Source organism: Elgaria multicarinata, chromosome 8 (assembly GCF_023053635.1).
Source record: "Elgaria multicarinata webbii isolate HBS135686 ecotype San Diego chromosome 8, rElgMul1.1.pri, whole genome shotgun sequence".
Taxonomy (NCBI): Eukaryota; Metazoa; Chordata; class Lepidosauria; order Squamata; family Anguidae; genus Elgaria; species Elgaria multicarinata.
This window is the reverse complement of record NC_086178.1, coordinates 110,398,248-110,417,241: the sequence shown is the minus strand read 5'-3', so window position 1 is coordinate 110,417,241 and position 18,994 is coordinate 110,398,248. Positions and strand designations below refer to the sequence as shown.

The window sequence follows — 18,994 nt, the reverse complement described above, 5'->3', positions numbered from 1 at the left end:
TCAGCCCCCCCCCCTTCCACCTATGTGCATTCATTTGTCCGTGTTTCAGATGTCTGCACAGGGCTTTTGCTAAGACAATATGTTGGCACTGAAGTGGGTCATGTTTCAACTAGCTGCCTCGCTGCCTGAACTTCTTTAAAGGAGAGACAGGACAATGAGACATTACTTTAAGATACTTAGGGTTGGCATTTGAACAGTCAAATCATACTCAAGTATTTTTAAACCATGAATTGATTAAAGCAGTAGCAAAGAACAGAATTGTGCAGATGAGAAAAACTACTGTCTTCTAGAAGAGTCCAGGGAGTTCCAACCAGAAGCTTTACAAAGGATCGTGGCAAATCAAAAGATTCTTCTTACCACAAGAAATGCTGTAGTGAGACCTGACATTTGAGTAGCTGTTACCTAGGTCATTCTTTGTGTCTCTGTGTGTTTGTGCTTGATTCCTCCCTTTCTGCCCACAAGGGCAGAAGCTCTCTGTAATGAGTTATATGGCAGAGAACACTGGTTCTTGAATAGTGTGTGTGTGTGTGTGTGTGTGTGTGTGTGTGTGTGTGTGTGTGTGTGTGTGTAAAAGAGAGTGAGAGTGTGTGAGAGAGTCCTGCAGTTTTGGGGATTAGAGGACCCTTGGTCCTGATACTGCTTCTTTGTAGCACTGGAAAACATGCAGAATAGGGAAATCAACATATTCAAGGGCTTGTAGCACTTTCCTTACAAAGAAAGCCTAAAGGTTTGGGGGCTTTTGCAGTTAAGAAGGAAAACATTGAAGGGCAGTGGGGAGATTGCAGCAGAAAATAGATAGAAATTTTTCTTCCTCGTGATACTAGCCTTTGGGGTCATCCACTGAATTTGCTTGGTAATAAATTCAGGACAGGCCAAATAAAGTCATTCTCCACATAACACATCGTTTTTGCTACCACAAGATGTGAGAATGACCACTGCCCTGGTTGTCTTTAAAGGGGGATTAATGGAGGGTCAGATAATCCAACTTTCCCCATCTGGGTTCCCTCTAGATGTGCTGAACTGCAATTCCCGTCATCCCCAGACAGTGCTGGACCATGCTGGGTGGAGATGATGAGAGTTGCAGTCTAGCACATCTCAAGGGCACCTTGTGGAGGAAGGTGGGTTCAGTCGATGGCTACTAGCCATGATAGCTCCACAGAACCTCCTAATTCACAGACCTAATTCACAGTACCAGCTGCTGGAGAGAAAGCAACTGAGAAGGGCTGTTGCCTTAACACTCTACTTGTGGGCTCCCTAGGTTGACCATAATGGATCCTAGATGGATCTGTTCTTACATTCTTATTTTTCAGACAAGCCCATGATGCAGTAAATAAAGGCAAGATCTCACTTCCATAAGGCTGTACTTGACTTTGGGATATATTTCACCGCAGTCATATTTTTTGGTTGTCAACTAACATTACAATGTGCCCCATTCTAGCCATGCAATTTGTTCTCCTGCTGGATTAAAAATAAGTAATTTTAAGGGGGGCATTTAATGTTTTCTAGGCATACGTGCCAATTTTTTTTAGCATTCCATTCACTTCGTTGTAGTCTGGAAGGTGGGCTCCCCTTAATTCATGCTTCCATATTAGGGGAATTCTGATGTTCAGCATTTGACACTTTTCTTCTAATTCTTCAAAAAAGCAGGCTATCAATGTCTGGCATTTCAGCTACTTTAAATGCATGTTTTGGTGGCCTTTCCTTTTCCTCTCCCATCAAATGTATTGCAAGGAAATGCACACGTTTGGTTCATGGAGAACCCATGAAGGAGCCCTGTGGTGATACCCACTTTTCTTTCCCTTAGGTATGTCTGGATTTGTATGTCTAGTGAGTGCGGAATGTTTGACTGAGTGGGTGGGGCTGAGGGGGAGGGAGGAGTATAAATAGGTTGGCTGAGGGGATTGTGAGTTTTAATTTTGAGGTTTGGTATTAGTCTGGGAGTTTTAGTCTGGCTTGTGCTTCAGGAGAGTGCTTGGTGTGAGGAGTGAGAAGAGATAGAATTTTAGGGGACTTGGGATTGTTGTTTTAAATATAAAAATATGCAGGTTTGAGCTAAATTGAAATACTAAAGTTCTGTTAAATTTCAATAAACTTTACTTTGTGTTCTGTTACCACAAACCACGTGTCAGCTTGGATTTATTACCTGCTATATTACACAGTGTAAAAACATCTAACAATACAGCTGCAGTTCAGTATCTCAGTAATAGAACCTATTTTCCAAAACCCTTTACCTTGTTCCCTCACATATAGGGGAGAGGTTGTGTGTTTTTTACCCTTTCCCCAGGCTTTTCAAGAGGTGGTGCTTGGCTTGAGAAGGGTGTGCTAGGCAAGGCCTTCTGTGTGAGGTCAGTGCCATCGCAGGCTCACACTGCATTTAGCTGTATCACCTGCCAGGCGTGAGTAAAAAGCCAGAGGCTTGCTAACTATGGTCAGCCGAAAGCACAATCTATTCACAACGATGAGTGCTATATAAATCTCTTCTATGAGGTAACTGCAGAAAAATCACCTTCTGGTGGATACTGCAGATTTGTGACTACATCCTTAGCCAGACACATCTCCTCTAACTTTGTTTAATTTCTCTGTTGTCTTCTGTAATTACACAGACATCTCCTTGCCCTAATAATTTTGCAGAAATAGGGGCATGGCATGAAGGCACTCGATGCAGCATTCTTGCTGAAGCTAAGCAGGTCTTGTTAATGCCTGGATGGGAGGCTGCCCGTGGACCTTCCTTTGCGCTGCCTTGAATTCGATCATATAAATGAAATAAGTAAATAAAATATCATTCACAGAACTGACCAGTTTACACATGTAATTGTCCTTCTCCTATGCAAATTCCCAACTCTCCCAGGATACATATTCATGTGGATAATGTAATATGTGAACAGGACAATCATGGTAGACAGCAATTCCTATGACCATGGAACTGGAAAAAAAAGCAGTGGGACCATGGGGGATTCCAACTTGTTGTAAGTCCAAACTAGCTCTTTCTCAGGGCTGTGTGTGCTCTATGCTAAAAGTATTAAAATTCTGTGCCCAGGCAATCCATTGTCTGTACCAAAAAAAGCTGTATATTTATTCTGTAAGCTGTATAAATTATGTAGACTAAGGTAGTGTTTTGCAGTGTCTCTTATTTTGTATATTTGATTCTGCAGTACTTGCCATTGAATTTTTTTCCTGGTCTTGCTAGTTGTGGGGAAGAGCACAGAACAGTGCTCCACAATGGCACCTCTTCCCCTGTCTCGGCAAACCTGTTTCAGCCTATCTCTCTGGCACAATTTCAGTAGACATTGCCCATACGCAAAGCCTTTCAAGCATAATTCCACAGCAATAAGAGCTAAAATCTTGATGATAATAATAATAATAATAATAATAATAATAATAATAATAATAATAATAATATCATCATCAACTAAAGTGAACAGATATTCTCAGGAAATTGTATTCTGTACCCAGTACTATATTTTGCTCTCCCCCCCCCCCACAGAATTGGAGCATATGCACAGCCTTGCCTTAACCGTATTCATTTCTTCAAAACTATTAGCAAGTGCATGAAGGAAATAGCAAGAAAGCTTCCACTATAATTCCAATCCGCAATCTTCTTTTGCACAAGGTGTTGCTGTTAGTTTTATTTATATACCTGGACCACAATTTTGTAGAGTAGAGATGTACACACTTGCATTGCTGAGTTGCAGGTGTCATTATCTGCTATTTAAGTGCCATATCCCTACTTTACTATTACTAAAGTTTCTGCTTTAATGTGGTGTTTCTAAGAAACATAACAATGATCCGTGTTTTTTTTTTTAAAAAAAAAACATGGTTCTTAACCTGATTGTACTAATTTGTTCTGTTTTGCTATCAGAGACAGTAGCCTAAAATTCAAATATATTTTGACTGATATTGAATTAATTTTCTTGGCATTAAAGCATATTGTAATTTTGTGTCTTGTAGTTCATGAATGAAAAAGGAGTACAGACTTGAACGCAACCTCCATAGGTTGTGGTGGGGCCATCACAGACATTCTTGGTGGATTGTGCCCTTTGTTTGAAGGAATAGTTTTAAAAGACCTGATGCAAAATCCAGAATGCAAATTGCAGCCTGCCCATAGATTTACAGTGGCAACACCTCAAAGCTAGATCCCACATTGGTTTTGGGGTATTGTGATATGGGTAAATAAAGCTTTTGTTCATTTGCTCATTTTTAGGAAAGCGGTGAAATAAGTACTTTGATAAACAACCCAATTTTCCATACATTGTATTCACAGTTCTTATTTTCTCTCTCTCTCTTTTGAATAGCTAATTCTACAAAACATAATGACAAAGAAGTCACAGTCCAAGAAGTCACTCTGGAATTAAGCGTATTAGGTGTAAGTATGAATATATTTGTACTGCAGCCAGTAGACAAACATTAAAGCTGAGATAGTTTTAGCTTAAAATATTGGGTTATATAGTGGACACCTTTATCTGCTCAGTTGTTTGATTCACTGATATTACTCTAATGATAACAATATCACAGAATGTTTAATCTCTGCATTTTTACAACTTTGCACAATTACAAAGCCTAAAATTAGCTTGTGTAGTGGGACCCAGTGTCATCTTTTGCCTCAGCCATTTTGTTCCCCTTCTCTTTAGGAGATCACCTGCCCCAGTTTTATCTAGATCAGCAGATGGCATTTTAAACTGGAGAGAGTTGCTGAATTATTTAGAGGCTCAAATGCTGGGGTGACTATATACTGCAGGACAGACATGAAACAGCACAATTTTGTCTGATGGCTAGAAAGCTTGTCAGCCATTTTGTGGAAAAAAACTGTGACTGAGCTGTAGACCTTGCCTAAAGGCCTTTTTGTATGTTATATTAAATACATTCATTATTCTTTGTTACTACGTTTATGCTTATTTTCGTGTAACCTTTATGGGCAGAGTCCCCAAAGCTTGGAAATTAAACGTTGATTTTTAACGTATAAAAAAGTAACACAAAAATTAGGCGGGTGTAGCATAGCATGAGTCGTGCCTGAACCACAGTGTCTGTCTGTATTGTAGTTAAAGCTCATCTAATATCTGCATGTATTATGATTGAGAGGATGCATTCAGCCTTTACCGGAACAAGAGGACAATGGCAAGGTGTGATATGGAAATCAGTTCTGTCACCTTTCGGGGTGCGATAGCCTTGCTTCTTTCCTTTAGTTAAACACAGATCATGGTGTAAAATACCATGATCCGACTAATCAGTTTTGTTTTGTTCAGATCTAGATTGACACTTTTACACTGTGCTGACAATTATCAACATGAAGCATAGAAGGAAAGCAGCCTCATGACTACACCTTTCTTGAAAGGGACATTACTAGTATCTCACCTACGTGGCGCAGTTTTGTTTTATGCTAATGTTCACTACCTTATTGCCACTGACTTTTGCCCATTTTTGTTAGATTGGACACTATATTTACCTGTGAGGAAGATGCTCTGTATGAACATCTATATTAACTATGGTGGTAAACAGATAGATAATTCCAAAATAATGTTAATTTTACAAAAATATGACGTTTCCACGTTTTCAAAATAAATATGCTTCAGTTTATTAAGAGCTGGTGTCAATGCTAAACAAAATACACTTCTTCCAGGAAAGAAACGTTCTAGTAAACTCTTCTTTGTTTCTTCTTCTTTGATTTACTAAAATACAAGTGGACCTTCCTTTTTTTAAAATACATTATTTGTCTCTCTTAATTACATTTTTGCTTTGAGTTGTGGCCATCATTCTCCTTAAAGACTCAGAAAGGAGCAGGAATATATAGTTTTTAATTTTTTTTCTGGAGTCTGGCCACATTTGCAGCTGTTTTGTTAAGGGAAAATACTTGACAATGAAATAAAGAAAAAATATATTTTCTTTCTAATAAATAAAAATAATTTAAAACACTAGAGGCTATACATGACTGCTTTGATTATGTTTTTTTTTTATAAATGAAATAGTTTCCAAAATACATGGAAGCAAATATTAAAGGCAGACAAAGAAAGATCTGTCTACTTTGCTTTCTGGCAAACTCTTGCCTTTCTTTAACTTTTTCCACCAGTGGTTCGGCATGAAAAAGGAATAAATGTCACATCACCATTCATGAAGTCTGTCAGGTTTTCTCTCTCTCTCTTTTTTTTTTTAAAAAAAAATTGTTCTGGCCTTCTGTGAGTCAACATTCATCTTCAACTTCTCTGATTGGTGGTATCAAGCTGCTTGTAGACTTATATTGATTGATTTGATTGGCCATGTGTGTGCTCATGGGCTTGATTTGAATGTTTCTGGGATAGGTATTGTCCAGTTCATCTGTAAACCATTTCTTTTCTGCTAAAGAGCAAAATGGGTAGAGAGACAGAACAAGGGAGGAGGAAAATGAAAAGTTTAATTAGTGCCATGCCAAAAGCAGTTGAGAAAAGTGCATTTAGGTTTTGTTTTTTGTTAAAAAAAAAAAGAAGAAGCAATCAATAGAAAGTGACTTTGAATAATGGCTAGCAGTGAAGTGCTGTAGTCTTTATAAACCTGAAAACATACTGATTAGAGAAAGGATGGAAATTTGCAGGTTCGAAGGCAAAGGGTTAAAAAGAACTGGCAGGTGACCGACTTATTTATGGAAGGTGATCAGACCCTTTAATGTGGAGTGTCGGAAGTGCTGCTTTCTACTTTAATGTGATTAGTGAAGTGACTTGTGATCGACTTTGAGGAAAGCATGTCTACATGGTTTAGATTAGAACTGAAATGAATTTACTGTGATAAATTTGCTTGAAAAGTCTCCACTTTTCAAGCAAGAGGCAGCCGGACAACCATTTGTCAGGGATGCTTTAGGGTGGATTCCTGCATTGAGCAGGGGGTTGGACTCGATGGCCTTGTAGGCCCCTTCCAACTCTGCTAGCCTATGATTCTATGACACTGTGAATTTCAATGTCAAATATTTTCTGAATATTTGGTTATCTGTTTTACATATGTGGTGATACTTGTTTTCAGTATCTGGTGTTTCATTTATGAAAACTAATATTCTATCATTGACAGGATTAGAACTGACCGGTAGTATTTATTATTAGATGGGATTAGTAAAATAACATGCAATGTCATTTGAGAGTTGACATGAAATGGTTATAATTGATAGCTGACATGCATTATTTGACAACATTTGGTAGATGACATACAGTAGAATTTAACAGATGACAGATGACCATTCATGAGATGTGTATTTTATGCCTGCCAAAATGAAATCAACGTGAATTTATATTTCAAATGTGAAATTCAGAATCTGAATGGCAAAACTGAAAAATGTGCCACTTCAACTAGAGCTGAATTTGCACTCAGTCTTCACTAATCCCCCCTCTGGAACTGGACTATTATATTTCCTGGTGTTGATCGCAGAATAGTTGCTGTCTGCTCCTACATCATCCCCGTCCTAAACTGCAGTTGTGAAACACAACTGGGAAACAGACAGTTATACATGATGAACTTTGATGATCTCATGAAACTTCAGAAGAGTGAAGCTTAAGGAACTTGATCTTTGCATATGCCAATACAAATAAACTTGATCTACGCTTTCTGGATGAATATGCAGATTGAGACTTATTTAACCACTTGATTTTTGCACTTCCCGAATGTTCTAACGCATTCTCAGCTCAATAAAATGATCAAAATGTATTTCAAAAATGTCTGTTTGGAGAGCATATACTTCTTAATGCAAGTTTTTATACTGATTTAAAAAGTGCACATTATTGCACGAATGGGGTCAAATTCAGTAATGGGTGAACATGTGCAAAAGTGACAAAGACCAGAAATAGACTGATTTGTCCAATTCTAGAAGCAGAGAAATGGGCAGGCAAGATTGGTGTGACTGTTTATAGACCTGGCCAGTGTGGCTGAGAAATAATCCCTGCAGGCTCAAAGCTGTGAAATAATGTGAACTCTATTGGAGGAGAGGAAGGGCCAGGCTGGTTCCCTTTCCTTCCAATATGAACCTAACATTGCAACAATGGCCCTGGCCAGCGCACTGGGACATAGAATTTGTCCCATATGGAGCCATTTCCCAACATTTCCAACCATTTCCCAGTGCTTGGAGAAGAACTCGGCCTTTGGAGGTTTTACACAAAGAATTGTGTCTGAATAAGTTGCTGCGGTGGCATCCATAACAATATATTGATTTATGTACACAATGCCCAAAGGAATCTTTCTTAAACTTTGCAGTGGCTACATACTGTTATTTCTTTGAAACTGGGCCCAGTTTCCGGTACGTGTATCATTTTTGTTAGGCGTCCAACTAAAATTGGTGTATTAATAATAAGCTGATACATAGAGGTTTTATTCCCCTAGCAGCTTATTATGTACCATTTTATGTTGTTTGTGGAAACTTTTTATTTAACTAATATTAGACTGAAAGTATCCTGCAAATCAAAGAAAAACAAAGCGAATCGATTTTTATTTCCATTTCAAGTATACCTGTTCAAAAGGGCCCTGCTTCCCTCCTTAAGGAAGCTTGTTTGATTCTGAACCAGGTTCTTCACACTCTAATTAAGTTTCCTCTGATTTGAACAGATCGGCCGATAGGAATTCATAATGTTAAATCCTGCACAGCGAAGCTAACTGATTAAGTGCCTTAAATTATTCTTCCTGACAAAATGATAAAGTTACAATCTGTTCTAAGATGATCTACAGCTTGCCAGACTCCAACAGCTTCTTTCTATATTCATTTATCTTTTTTGTCAAGCTGGGTTTTCCACATATATAGCCATAGATCTTTTAAAGTCATCAGAACATCTGAATTGTTAATGAGGCTCTAAGGGAAAGGCTTCTGATGGACTGATTTCAGAGAGGTTGTAGGGAAAAACAATTCTGGGAAATGTGTACACATCAAAATAATTTTAGCTCCATTTAAAAACCATTTAGTTTAAGTGTGACACATGAACCACTATGCATTTGTGGAAACCAATTTTGTATGATCTACAGTTAAACTAACCTTTCTGAGAGGTGTTAAAATGTGATAGTTCTCATGTTTTAAAAGCCTTGCAAGGTGACACAAACAATTCCAAACTGACTGTTTTCGAATGCTTTGTATTTAAATTATTTTGAGAGAAATTAAATATGTATACTTTCTACCTTTATCACTTTTATCATTAATGCTTGTCAGACATGCTGCTTTACAAACTTTGCTTTACACAAGGGAGCACTTGGGGCAAGATATTTGAAGTTTGGGAGTGTCTAGAGAAAGAAAGGATGTTGCTTCTTAATTAGGGTGACCAAATGAAAAAGAGGACAGGGCTCCTGCATCTTTAACAGTTGCATAGAAAAAAGGATTCCAGCAGGTGTCTTTTGTATGCATGCAGCACCTGGTGGAATTCCTCTTTGTCATTTAAAGCTGCAAGAGCCCTGGCCTCTTTTGTATCTGGTCAAGGAGGCAGGGCTTCTGCAGCTTTAACTGTTGTGATGAAGAGGGAATTTCACCAGATGCTGTATGCATACAAACGACACCTGCTGTACAACTGTTAAAGATACAGGAGCCCTGTCCTCCTTTCCATATGGTCACCCTATTCTTAATCCAACAGGAGGAAATATGCATATGGCAATAAATGCTGTATGCACATTTCCCTGTGCTGAAATGCCTCATGGGACAATTATGTTGATCACCTCAATCTGCTCCCCACACTCTTCCTAGAACACAAGAGCCAAGGGTTCTGGATCAGACCAAGGGTCCATCTAGTCCAGCATTTTGTTCACACAGTGGCCAAACAGCTGCTGACCGGGAACCCGGAAGCAGGTTATGAGTACATCAGCACCCTCCTTACAAGCAGACAATCAGATCCTGGATGGGGATTTTCAGTAGGGCTGAAATCCAAATCACGGAGGCCATTTTATGGCAGATCCGCCATTTCCTTGCACAGCCCTAGGCCCCCATACAGCCTAAAAGTCCAAGCATGCAGTGCCTGGGAGGGCTGCACTTACTGGGGCTCAGAAACAGAGGGCATACGTGTACTCGCTGATGCCATCGCCATCTTCTCCGCATGATTGGCTGCTGCAACCTGGAATGAACCATTGACCCTGGAGGGGTCCTCGCAGGTGCCCTGCAGCCAGCTGCTTCCCCCAGGAGCCACCCACTTTGGTAAAGGAAGTGGGCGACTCTTGGGGAAAGCAGGCGGCTGCAGGGCACCTGCAGAACATGCAATGACCCCTCCAGGGTCAATGGAGTATTTTGGATTGCGGCAGCAGCGGCCAATCGCGCAGAGAAGCTGGCAAGGACGAGGAGGCGATGGCGGCAGCGAGTACATGTATGCCCTCTGTTCCTGGGCCCTGTTAAGTACAGCCCTCCCAGGCACTGCATTCTGGGAGTTGTAGGTTGTATGGGAGCCTAGGGCTATGCAAGGAAATGGCAGATCCGCCATAAAATAGCCTCCATGACTTGGATTTCCGAATCTGAGGCCTGAGGCTTGCCAAGCCCTAAGTTTCAGCCTGTAGAAGCATGCATTTAGGCATGCATTTTCTCCTGTTGGATCAGGCTGTTCTATTGATATAGATCTTGTGGGAGTAACACGGGCTGTCTTCAAATGGACAAATGGTGATTTCCCTGGCCAAAATTTAAGGGATGTGCAAAACCTTCCAAAGACATTTTGCTGATCTTGCCAACTTTCTTTTCACTTCCTTTAAAATTCCTCAGATGTTTTGCTGGAACCTGACATCGGATTTTGCTTTAAGCAAAATTTGGTAGCGTCGCTACTAAATTTCCAAAATATTTGCAACAATTAGCAAAAGGGCAGTGGTTATTGTATTGTTATGCTGGTACCAACTACTAGCAAGGCAATGTGTTTCCATCATTGTGCATGCTTTTTAGCAAAATAAGATAATAATTCTTTTGATGTGCAAATCCACTGAGAAGTTCTCCTGTACAAGCCCCATTCATAGAATAGCTCAAGAATACTGCCATTACTTCTTTTGGAGCACCCAAAGTAGAAATCTAAAGTGCTTTATGCCCTGAATTCTTACTACACTCATTTTTCCATTCGATGGTATTGTAATTCCAGTGCTACCTATGATGAAATAATTTCCTAGTGTTTAGAAGTAGCCACAAACCTTTTCTAACCTGAAGATTTATTAATTCGTTTATACATACATACTTATATGGATTATACTCCATTTTTCCACCAAAGAAATGGTGGTCAGGACTGCTCAAGTTTGACCATTCTTGGTAGCCCCTTTATGAACTTTGGGTCAAGTTACTAAGCGAAGAGCAGAAATTATGTTTATTTTCTTTTGGAAGGCTCTGCATTCTAGATTTGTACTACAAAATTAATCTTTTGGATTGGGTCTTTAAACAGATTCATGCCACCCTATATACCCTGTGGGCAGCGACAGTCTTATTTCTTATATTTGTAAGCCACCTTGGGTGCCTTTTTGGCTAAATGGCAGGATAAAAATGTTATAAATGAATTTAAAAAATACAATTTCCCACTCAAGGGGTTTCCTACCATTGGTTACTATTCAGCTCCCCTCAACAGTACGTCTATTTCAATGTTAGTTGCACCTCCAACCTCCTGCTTTGATATATGAATAGGATAGATGCATGATAAAACAAAATGTGGTTGCCACCATCACAGTCTGAGCTTGAAAAAGTCTCCCTGAGGTCAGAATTCTCTGTCTGTCTGTATTTCTGGGGCTAACCGAGTCTTTTTAGATAAGCAATATTTCCAAACAGAATATATACTGAGTTTGTTCTTTATGACATATAATATTTGTTGACATGTCAATTGACACTTAACAATGTGAAAGGAATTCTCATACATTTATGGTGGATTAAAGCCAATTTATGCATGAAAGCCTCAGTTCAGAGGTGGACAACATAGGCCCATAAGGGCCCAGAAAAATCTTGAAGACCCCCAGCTTTCATTTTTAAAACCAGGTGTGCCTCTAGCCCTCATCGTTTTCGTTCAGTGATGTTTGATGCCTTAGCCTTTTTTTTGCCATTACAGTTTCAGAGTAAAATATAGTGTAGTGATGCATCTAACAGCTGCAGTTTAGCTATCATTTACGTTGATAATAATTATGTGCAAAAGATGTTACATTCATGGTACTAAAATATGCAAACCAGCTGTGCCCCTCTGGCTCATTACGAATTTTGCCTTCAGATGCGAACGCATTGCCCAATTCTGATCTCAACATATAAATACCACATCCCAGCAAGGGAGATCCATGTGCATGTGCAGATCTGGATGTGCATCTGCATCCACATTGCAGAGTTTACACTGCTCATGTGGGCCCCATTAAACATTGCTGGATGCATCTTGTAATGTGGATAGGGAATATACATCTCCAGGCAAAGCCACAACTTGTAGGTGCCTGGTTGTGTGAACAGAGCGCAGTGTTTTGTAAAATTCCAGTATTGGAAGTTAGGTCTAGGGCTAAACATTCACAGCAGAACATTTTCAGCAGGAAATAAATGTTCCTCGAAAGTCCCCTGAATGTATACTTCTTTTTCACTGGATTTGAGCATCTTTACGGTGTTGACTGGCAGCTGCTACAGTGCCATTGATTTTTTAAAACCAGTGTTTTTATCCCCTTGAAGCAAGCAGGTCACTATAGAGCTAGTCAGATTTGGTAGTTTGACACTGCTATTGAGGGCAAATGAAGATAGTTCAGAATGAGGGCAATGCTTCCTGACTTGCTTGTTCCTGAAGTTGCAGCTGCATTGAGGCCCGTGAAGACTCTGAAGTCCAGAGAGGGAAGCCTGAATGTGTGTTGGGTTTTTTACCCTTTTTACCCCCACTCTGCCCTAGGACCTATAGAAAGATTATATGTACGTGTGGAGGATACCAGGGCCTGTGCTAAACAAACAGGGGAGAAATGCTGGTTATGAGTCCCTTCCTGTTTCACCAATTCAGTTCTTTTTGGTGGCTCAGTCTGAGAGCAGGGGGAGACCAACACAGTTAAGAGTGTGAATTGGGATCCATGAAGGAAGCCTAACCTACCTGTGAAGTAGGTTACACTGAGAGACAGTGACTGGCCCAACGTCACCCCATGAGCACCATGGCTGAGTAGGGATTTGAACCCACATCTCCTTGGTTCTGTCCTGATAATCTAATCAATACAGTAGACAATAGTGTTGTCTTCAGCTCAGTTTCTGCTACGTAAGGATAATCATGTTGACTGACCTTACAGGGCTGTTCTCTGTATTACATATAATTGATAAGTATCATTGAAGATTCTTAACATGATACTTACAGACTGTGATCTACAAGCCTATTAGGCAGATCACCTAGAATTACAATAATGTTTCAAATGCAAGATAGGTGAGATATGAGATGATAAGTGTGTGTGTGTGTCCCTCTCCCATCATTGATGTTCACAGTTGTTTTGTTTTATGCAACAGAGCTTTATATGTTTAAACATCTTATAAACACTTGGACCTTTATTCAAAGACAAGGATCTCCAAATGAGTAAGCAAATAAGTCCATGCACACCATCTCTACTAAATAAGCCTATTAGATATTGAAAGCAGTGTAAAAACAGGGTGATGGTATTTGGCACAATCCAGCAAGCACTGTGGGCTGCATGCCATTTCTTGAGTGTCTGTATCACATTCTGTACCAGGTCTCATTGAAAGGAAAAGTCCAGAAAAGTCCTACAGCAACAGTATTTGCTGGATTGAGCCCTTAGAGCCCAATTTAGGCAAGGCTGTCATTGGGAATTTTGCTTCATGTAGGACAATTTCTGGCCATTTTCTAATGTCAACAAATGATCAATGATTGTCTTCATTTTGAACATACAATTATGCATTGTTCCTTAGATATCGTTCTTTCCTATAAAAGGAATATGGTAACTGCTTTCACATGAACATCCCTTCCTTAGTTGGAGGAAACAGGATGTAGCATAAACAAAAAAGCAGGTCTGGTGGCAAAGTAGCATGTGGTATTCCTCCCCCCATGTGAGTTTAAATAAATTGGTAGCATAATATTGACAATATCACCATTAGAAAGAGGAAGATGGATGGCGGTGAACATATACTGGGTGAGAGTAGGAGGATAAGGTGGACAAGACAAGATGGCACCACAGGAAAACAGTTTCACTAAAGTTGAGTACCTAGATGAAGAAGGACACGTGACGTGCAGTTGGAAATGCAAGCACATGAAAGGGTTTCAAAACCAAACCAAACCACAAATAAGAGTTGAGCAACAGCAGCAGCAACAGCCAGCTTACTCTGGGTTTAGAAATAAAGCAAAAATAACAAAAGTACAACAAATCCAAAATTAAAATTAAAAACAAACAAACTGAATAACTGAATCGAGTTTGGTAACGTGGTTTTTAATGTGTCACAAGTTTTTCACAAGGACAAAGTTATAGAAGGAAAACCCCACAGCAGTTTTCTAGCTCATGCAGAACCATCAATTGTCATACCTTGGCCCATTCTATTCATCCTTGTCGCACTTTAGGAAGAGAAGTAAGCTATGTAAGTTTTACAAGGCTTTTAAACTGTCACACGTCCTATTGAGCACTTTAACTGGCACATCCTTGGTGTGTGTTAGAAAATGCCTGATGGCAAACATCAGGACCTTCTTTTGAAAAGGTGCATAAATTTATCTAGAGACAGAGGAGAGCAGTATCGCTTCGGACTTGGGGCTGAGGATGGGTGGCTGTTATGGGGGAGGGGGCAAAATTAACCTGAAATGTTTTCCAGTGATGCCAACATACAGTCACCCTTCAGTAGATATGATGGGGGAACTTCCAATCGCCATTGTCGGTGAGCGGAAAGTGCTCTGCTTTGTGCAGAGCCCACATTGTCCCAAACCAGAGGTTGTCAGTAAAAGTGCTTGGCTTCATTTTCAATTCACACAGCAAGCTTCTATCATCATCATGCTTTTTAAGGGGGGAGTGGGAGGGAAATGTATATCTAGCAACTCCCCGCATCCCAAATATACTTTCTCAAACAATGAGCACCATGCCAGGAAACCAGCTAGCTATTTATATAAAGGGAAGGGATAGGTTAGGGGATGGGAGGGAGCAAGGAGTGGTGCAGTTGCAAGGAACTCGCGTTCTGCAACAGATGAAGGAACATGTGCAGGAATCCAAGGTGCGATCCTGGTAGTTTAGAAACCTGTCATCTTCTGTGGGTATTCAAACCTGATTCCATATCTATGAACCACATTTAATGCTCTGCAACTATGTCAGGTTGGCCAGCATCTTGCTGTACTACATTACTAACCATCTTTACTTGAAACTAATTAAAGGATTTACTAACTTATCAGAGCTAGATATGAGTTACTGATTTGTGCAGAAGGTTGCAAGATGTCAATCCAGAGATCTTCAAGTCTATGCCATTAGCACAATGTCTCCCAAATGGTTTTGTTGAGCAAACCAATATGCTGAGAGTGGGACTGAAGCCTGCCTTAGACAATGAAGCCACCATGCTGGTTGCACCACCACTCTATGCCTGTTGGAGCAAGGAATCTATGTGGAGCACTGTCCCCCCACCCCCATGCCAATAACTGAGTAGTGACATCCTCCCAAGAGGTGGGATGAAGAAACTGCATGCCACAGTTCTCTGACACAGCCCTATCCTACAGCTGGCAAGCATGGAGGAATCCATGTTGCATCATCAGTGCCAAGAAAACCATAGTACCATCTCTGGCATCAATAAGGACCCATGTTAACAGAGCTGTCTCAAAGTCAGAAGCATGCCTGTTGTTCTGCGACCTGGTGAGAAATATTTATCTATCCTTTTGAGTGAGAGTGTGATGTATGCCTCAGATTTTAACCCACAAACAAACTGTGCTCCAGGTATCAGCAGTTTGGGAAACACTGACAATAGTTCTAAGGCAGTAGACTCTGACAACCCCTTTGAAGAAGTTAGGAATGCACACTTATGCCATGCAATCTGTTCTGTGGGTTCTTTAAGTCCTCTCAAGACTGGTACATTGCCTTTAAATTCAGCAGATATTATGCAAAACAGCTATACTGCCATGTACCATTGTTAAATGTACTGGCTAAAATGACCCTAGATTTTCTGGAACATATATATGCAAGTTCTTTCTGGATGTATTAATAATACAGAATTAAACTATCAGAGTTGGAAGAAAGAGGCCCCTGAGGGTTGATACTTAAACAAGGAAAACTACTTGCTCTTTTCTGAATATTATCAGTATGATACTTCACCATGTAGGGAAGGACTTTACCCATTTATTCTGTACATAAGGTGACTAATTCACCTTTTAATAGATGTAAACGTCTCACGAAGGAAGAATCTAATGAGTTGTATTTCAATATTTATGATACATGTGGCTTTTCATCCCAAATGTCAAAAGTGAGAGAAAATATAGTTATTCATGTGACAGTATACACAGAATTTAATATGCAATTAGAACCTTAAAAAAAGGTTAAATTATTAGAGTTGAAGAACTACATATCTGGCCATTTTTGGTATTTAGGGAAGAAGGCACTCACTCTACTAAGGAGTCCTGAGAGACCCTAATATTGCTTTGGTATAAAAGCAGGTGCAGTAAAAACTATATAAAAAACGGTGCAAGGCACGTGCTATTTCAAGCCTTCCTGTAATACATTCACTGATTCTTAGAAAACTAACGCATTGGTGGAACCCCTAATTTCATGTGTGTGAATTTATTTCTTATGTAAGTACCCCTTTTTCAACACCACCCTTGCATTAAATAACTACCTTTCTGTAACCGACATCACAAGTCAGTGTTCGCACTATACTTACTCTAAACTCTGATGCACAGAGCAGTTATGGTAGGGAGTTATTCACATCTACTGTTAACTCTTTTCCACCTGCTCTGTGTCATAAATAATGTTTGGTCCGTCTGCTTTGTTGCTGTTGTGCTTAAGGGTTTTATGGTATTGAAATAAAAATGACAATCACATGCACACTGTTATACATATGCAAAATATGTGTATAAAAATGGGAACTCCATGGGAGAGGCTGGGGAGAACAGGGGAAGCTATTATTGGACACACCAATTGGGAGGGTATGGGTGGTGGATACAGCTTCACACACGGTGGGAGTGGGTACATGTATCAAAGTCTGTCTTCCTGCACGTACTTCTGCTTTTCCCGGGAGTCCCTGGTCTTAGTGCGGTTCTGTCGGTTTGCAGTTGCTGGGATAGAATGAACCGATGAGCTTTTCTTGCTAGACGTATAGGAAGAATGAGGAGAATGGGAGAGACTAGCCCGGGACTGGCCAGCATTGTGGTCGTACTGCATCAAACAGAAGATCCAATCTGTCGGCACAAGCTCAAATTCATAATGTGGGTTGGCTATAACAAAACTGAAAAAGAAAAAGAACAGTGGTCTTACTTCACTTCCACCAGGCTCCCATGTTCCATGCTGTACACTAACATATCAGTTTGATCGATTCATGTGTAAGGATTGGAATGAGCTTTTAAGTTGTATTTTACAGTCGGTGGTGCCAGTCAATGGTTACAGTAGTGTTGCGGGAGCACGAGTTCATACCACAGCACCATTGTAAAGGTTTGCAATGACATCAGAGGGCCAATCAACAGGTTCCTGCCCTTGAAATCCACCACAGGTGAAACATCTGAAAAATTTCAAGTAAAAAGGATTTCAATAAAACCAGCATAATTTTTTCAAGTGGTTTCTGCTAATGTCTCGGTTTTGCCATAGCTGAAGCAATTTCAAAGACAAAATCTAGCAAATTTTGAGAAATGCTCAACGTCGGTCAGTAAGCCTAACAAAATTTCTCAGGAGGTTTCTGCACATCTCTAAAGACTAGAATAATGGGTCAAGGTGCTGGTATTCGCACGAGCAACAGGAAACAGTTGCTGAGGCCCATTTCAGTTGATATTGCGAGCAACATTGAAGTGGCTTAAATCTATATTTATAGCTACTCCTTGCACTGATTGGATGTCTGCCATGCACTTTTGCTGTTTACACTGTCACAAAAGATTTGTGTCAAAACTTTGCCATGGCGTGGTGAGATCACCAGATCCACCTGGCACAGCTGCCATGCAGGTAAGATTTCAGGTAGCTTCATGGCTGCTGCTTGCTCACATGAAGTAGGAGGTTTCAGTGTTTCTCAAAAGCAATTCATACATGTCAGATGTAAAATCACATGTTGCTAGCCTTTTGGGATGTTCCTTTGATCACAGTGTGATAAAATAATTATGAATTCAGCTGGCAGGGCTATTGATTAGGCTGCCTTGATTGCTCTCGCTGATCATCTTTAGTATTGCCTCCTGTAACTGCTAAATATAGGTTATCTCTCCCATGAGATGTATTTAATTGCTTAATGATACGGGAGGGGGAACTGGGAAAATAAAATTTCTATTCCCCTTTTCCCCGTCTTTGTGCCTTTGTCCCCCTGACTGAATGGTTTTGAAACTTTGCGTCACTTCCATTAAAAATGCCTTACTGACACTGCAGCCATAGCTGCAGCGAACAGGTTTTCTACTTCAATCAGGTGACAGGACTGCTTTGAAATAAGAAAAGATGGATCCCCACGCTGGGTTACTGGCTGCTGCTCTGTCACATGGGATAAGAGGGAAAGAGCTTGTCCTGCAGGAGGGGGATCTTTTGATCAGTGAAGATCACAGCCTCCTATTTGTATTCTGTTGTTGTTGTTTGCATCTTAACCCTTTCCCCTTGTTCGTCTTACCTTCAGTCTTTCCTTCTCCCTGATTTCCTTTCCCCACCCCTACTCTCCTCCTGACCTCTACTCCATTCTCTTTCAACCTCTTGTCTTGTCCCATTTGCTAACCTGAGAACTGCAGAGGCTTTTGGAGACAAGGTTTAACGCCTGTGCTTGCTTCGGGGGAACAAAATGTTTAAAAGCAAAACAGAAATAGGTGATCCTGTTCATGATTACTAACTGGTGGTATTTGGCCATTTATTTTATTTATTTAAACTATTTGTATTGTATCCTCTGACCCAACTGCACACAAGGCACTTAAGACAATAGAAATACAACATTTAAAATTGAGAATCTTAGATAAAACCATGTCAGGAATTTAACAGCTACAGAAATAGGCCC

At 40.2% G+C, this 18,994-nt stretch overlaps 1 protein-coding gene across 8 annotated transcripts in view; it reads right to left on the bottom strand.

Moving 5' to 3' along the window:
• Positions 1 to 5,429: 5,429 nt before the first annotated feature.
• The window catches only part of KCNMA1 (potassium calcium-activated channel subfamily M alpha 1), a 720,064-nt gene continuing 706,499 nt past the window's right edge, over positions 5,430 to 18,994 (bottom strand). For 2 of the 8 annotated variants that reach the window (XM_063133180.1, XM_063133181.1), the window contains 3 exons: positions 17,048 to 17,272; positions 14,392 to 14,420; positions 5,430 to 6,324 (listed from right to left, as the gene is read on the bottom strand). In XM_063133180.1, coding sequence (XP_062989250.1) covers positions 6,173 to 6,324; positions 14,392 to 14,420; positions 17,048 to 17,272 — 406 coding nt within the window. In that variant the 3' untranslated portion in view covers positions 5,430 to 6,172. Of the gene's footprint in view, positions 6,328 to 14,391; positions 14,421 to 17,047; positions 17,273 to 18,994 lie in introns of all 8 variants that reach the window. The other 6 variants (XM_063133174.1, XM_063133175.1, XM_063133176.1 and 3 more) reach the window with 6 other exon arrangements.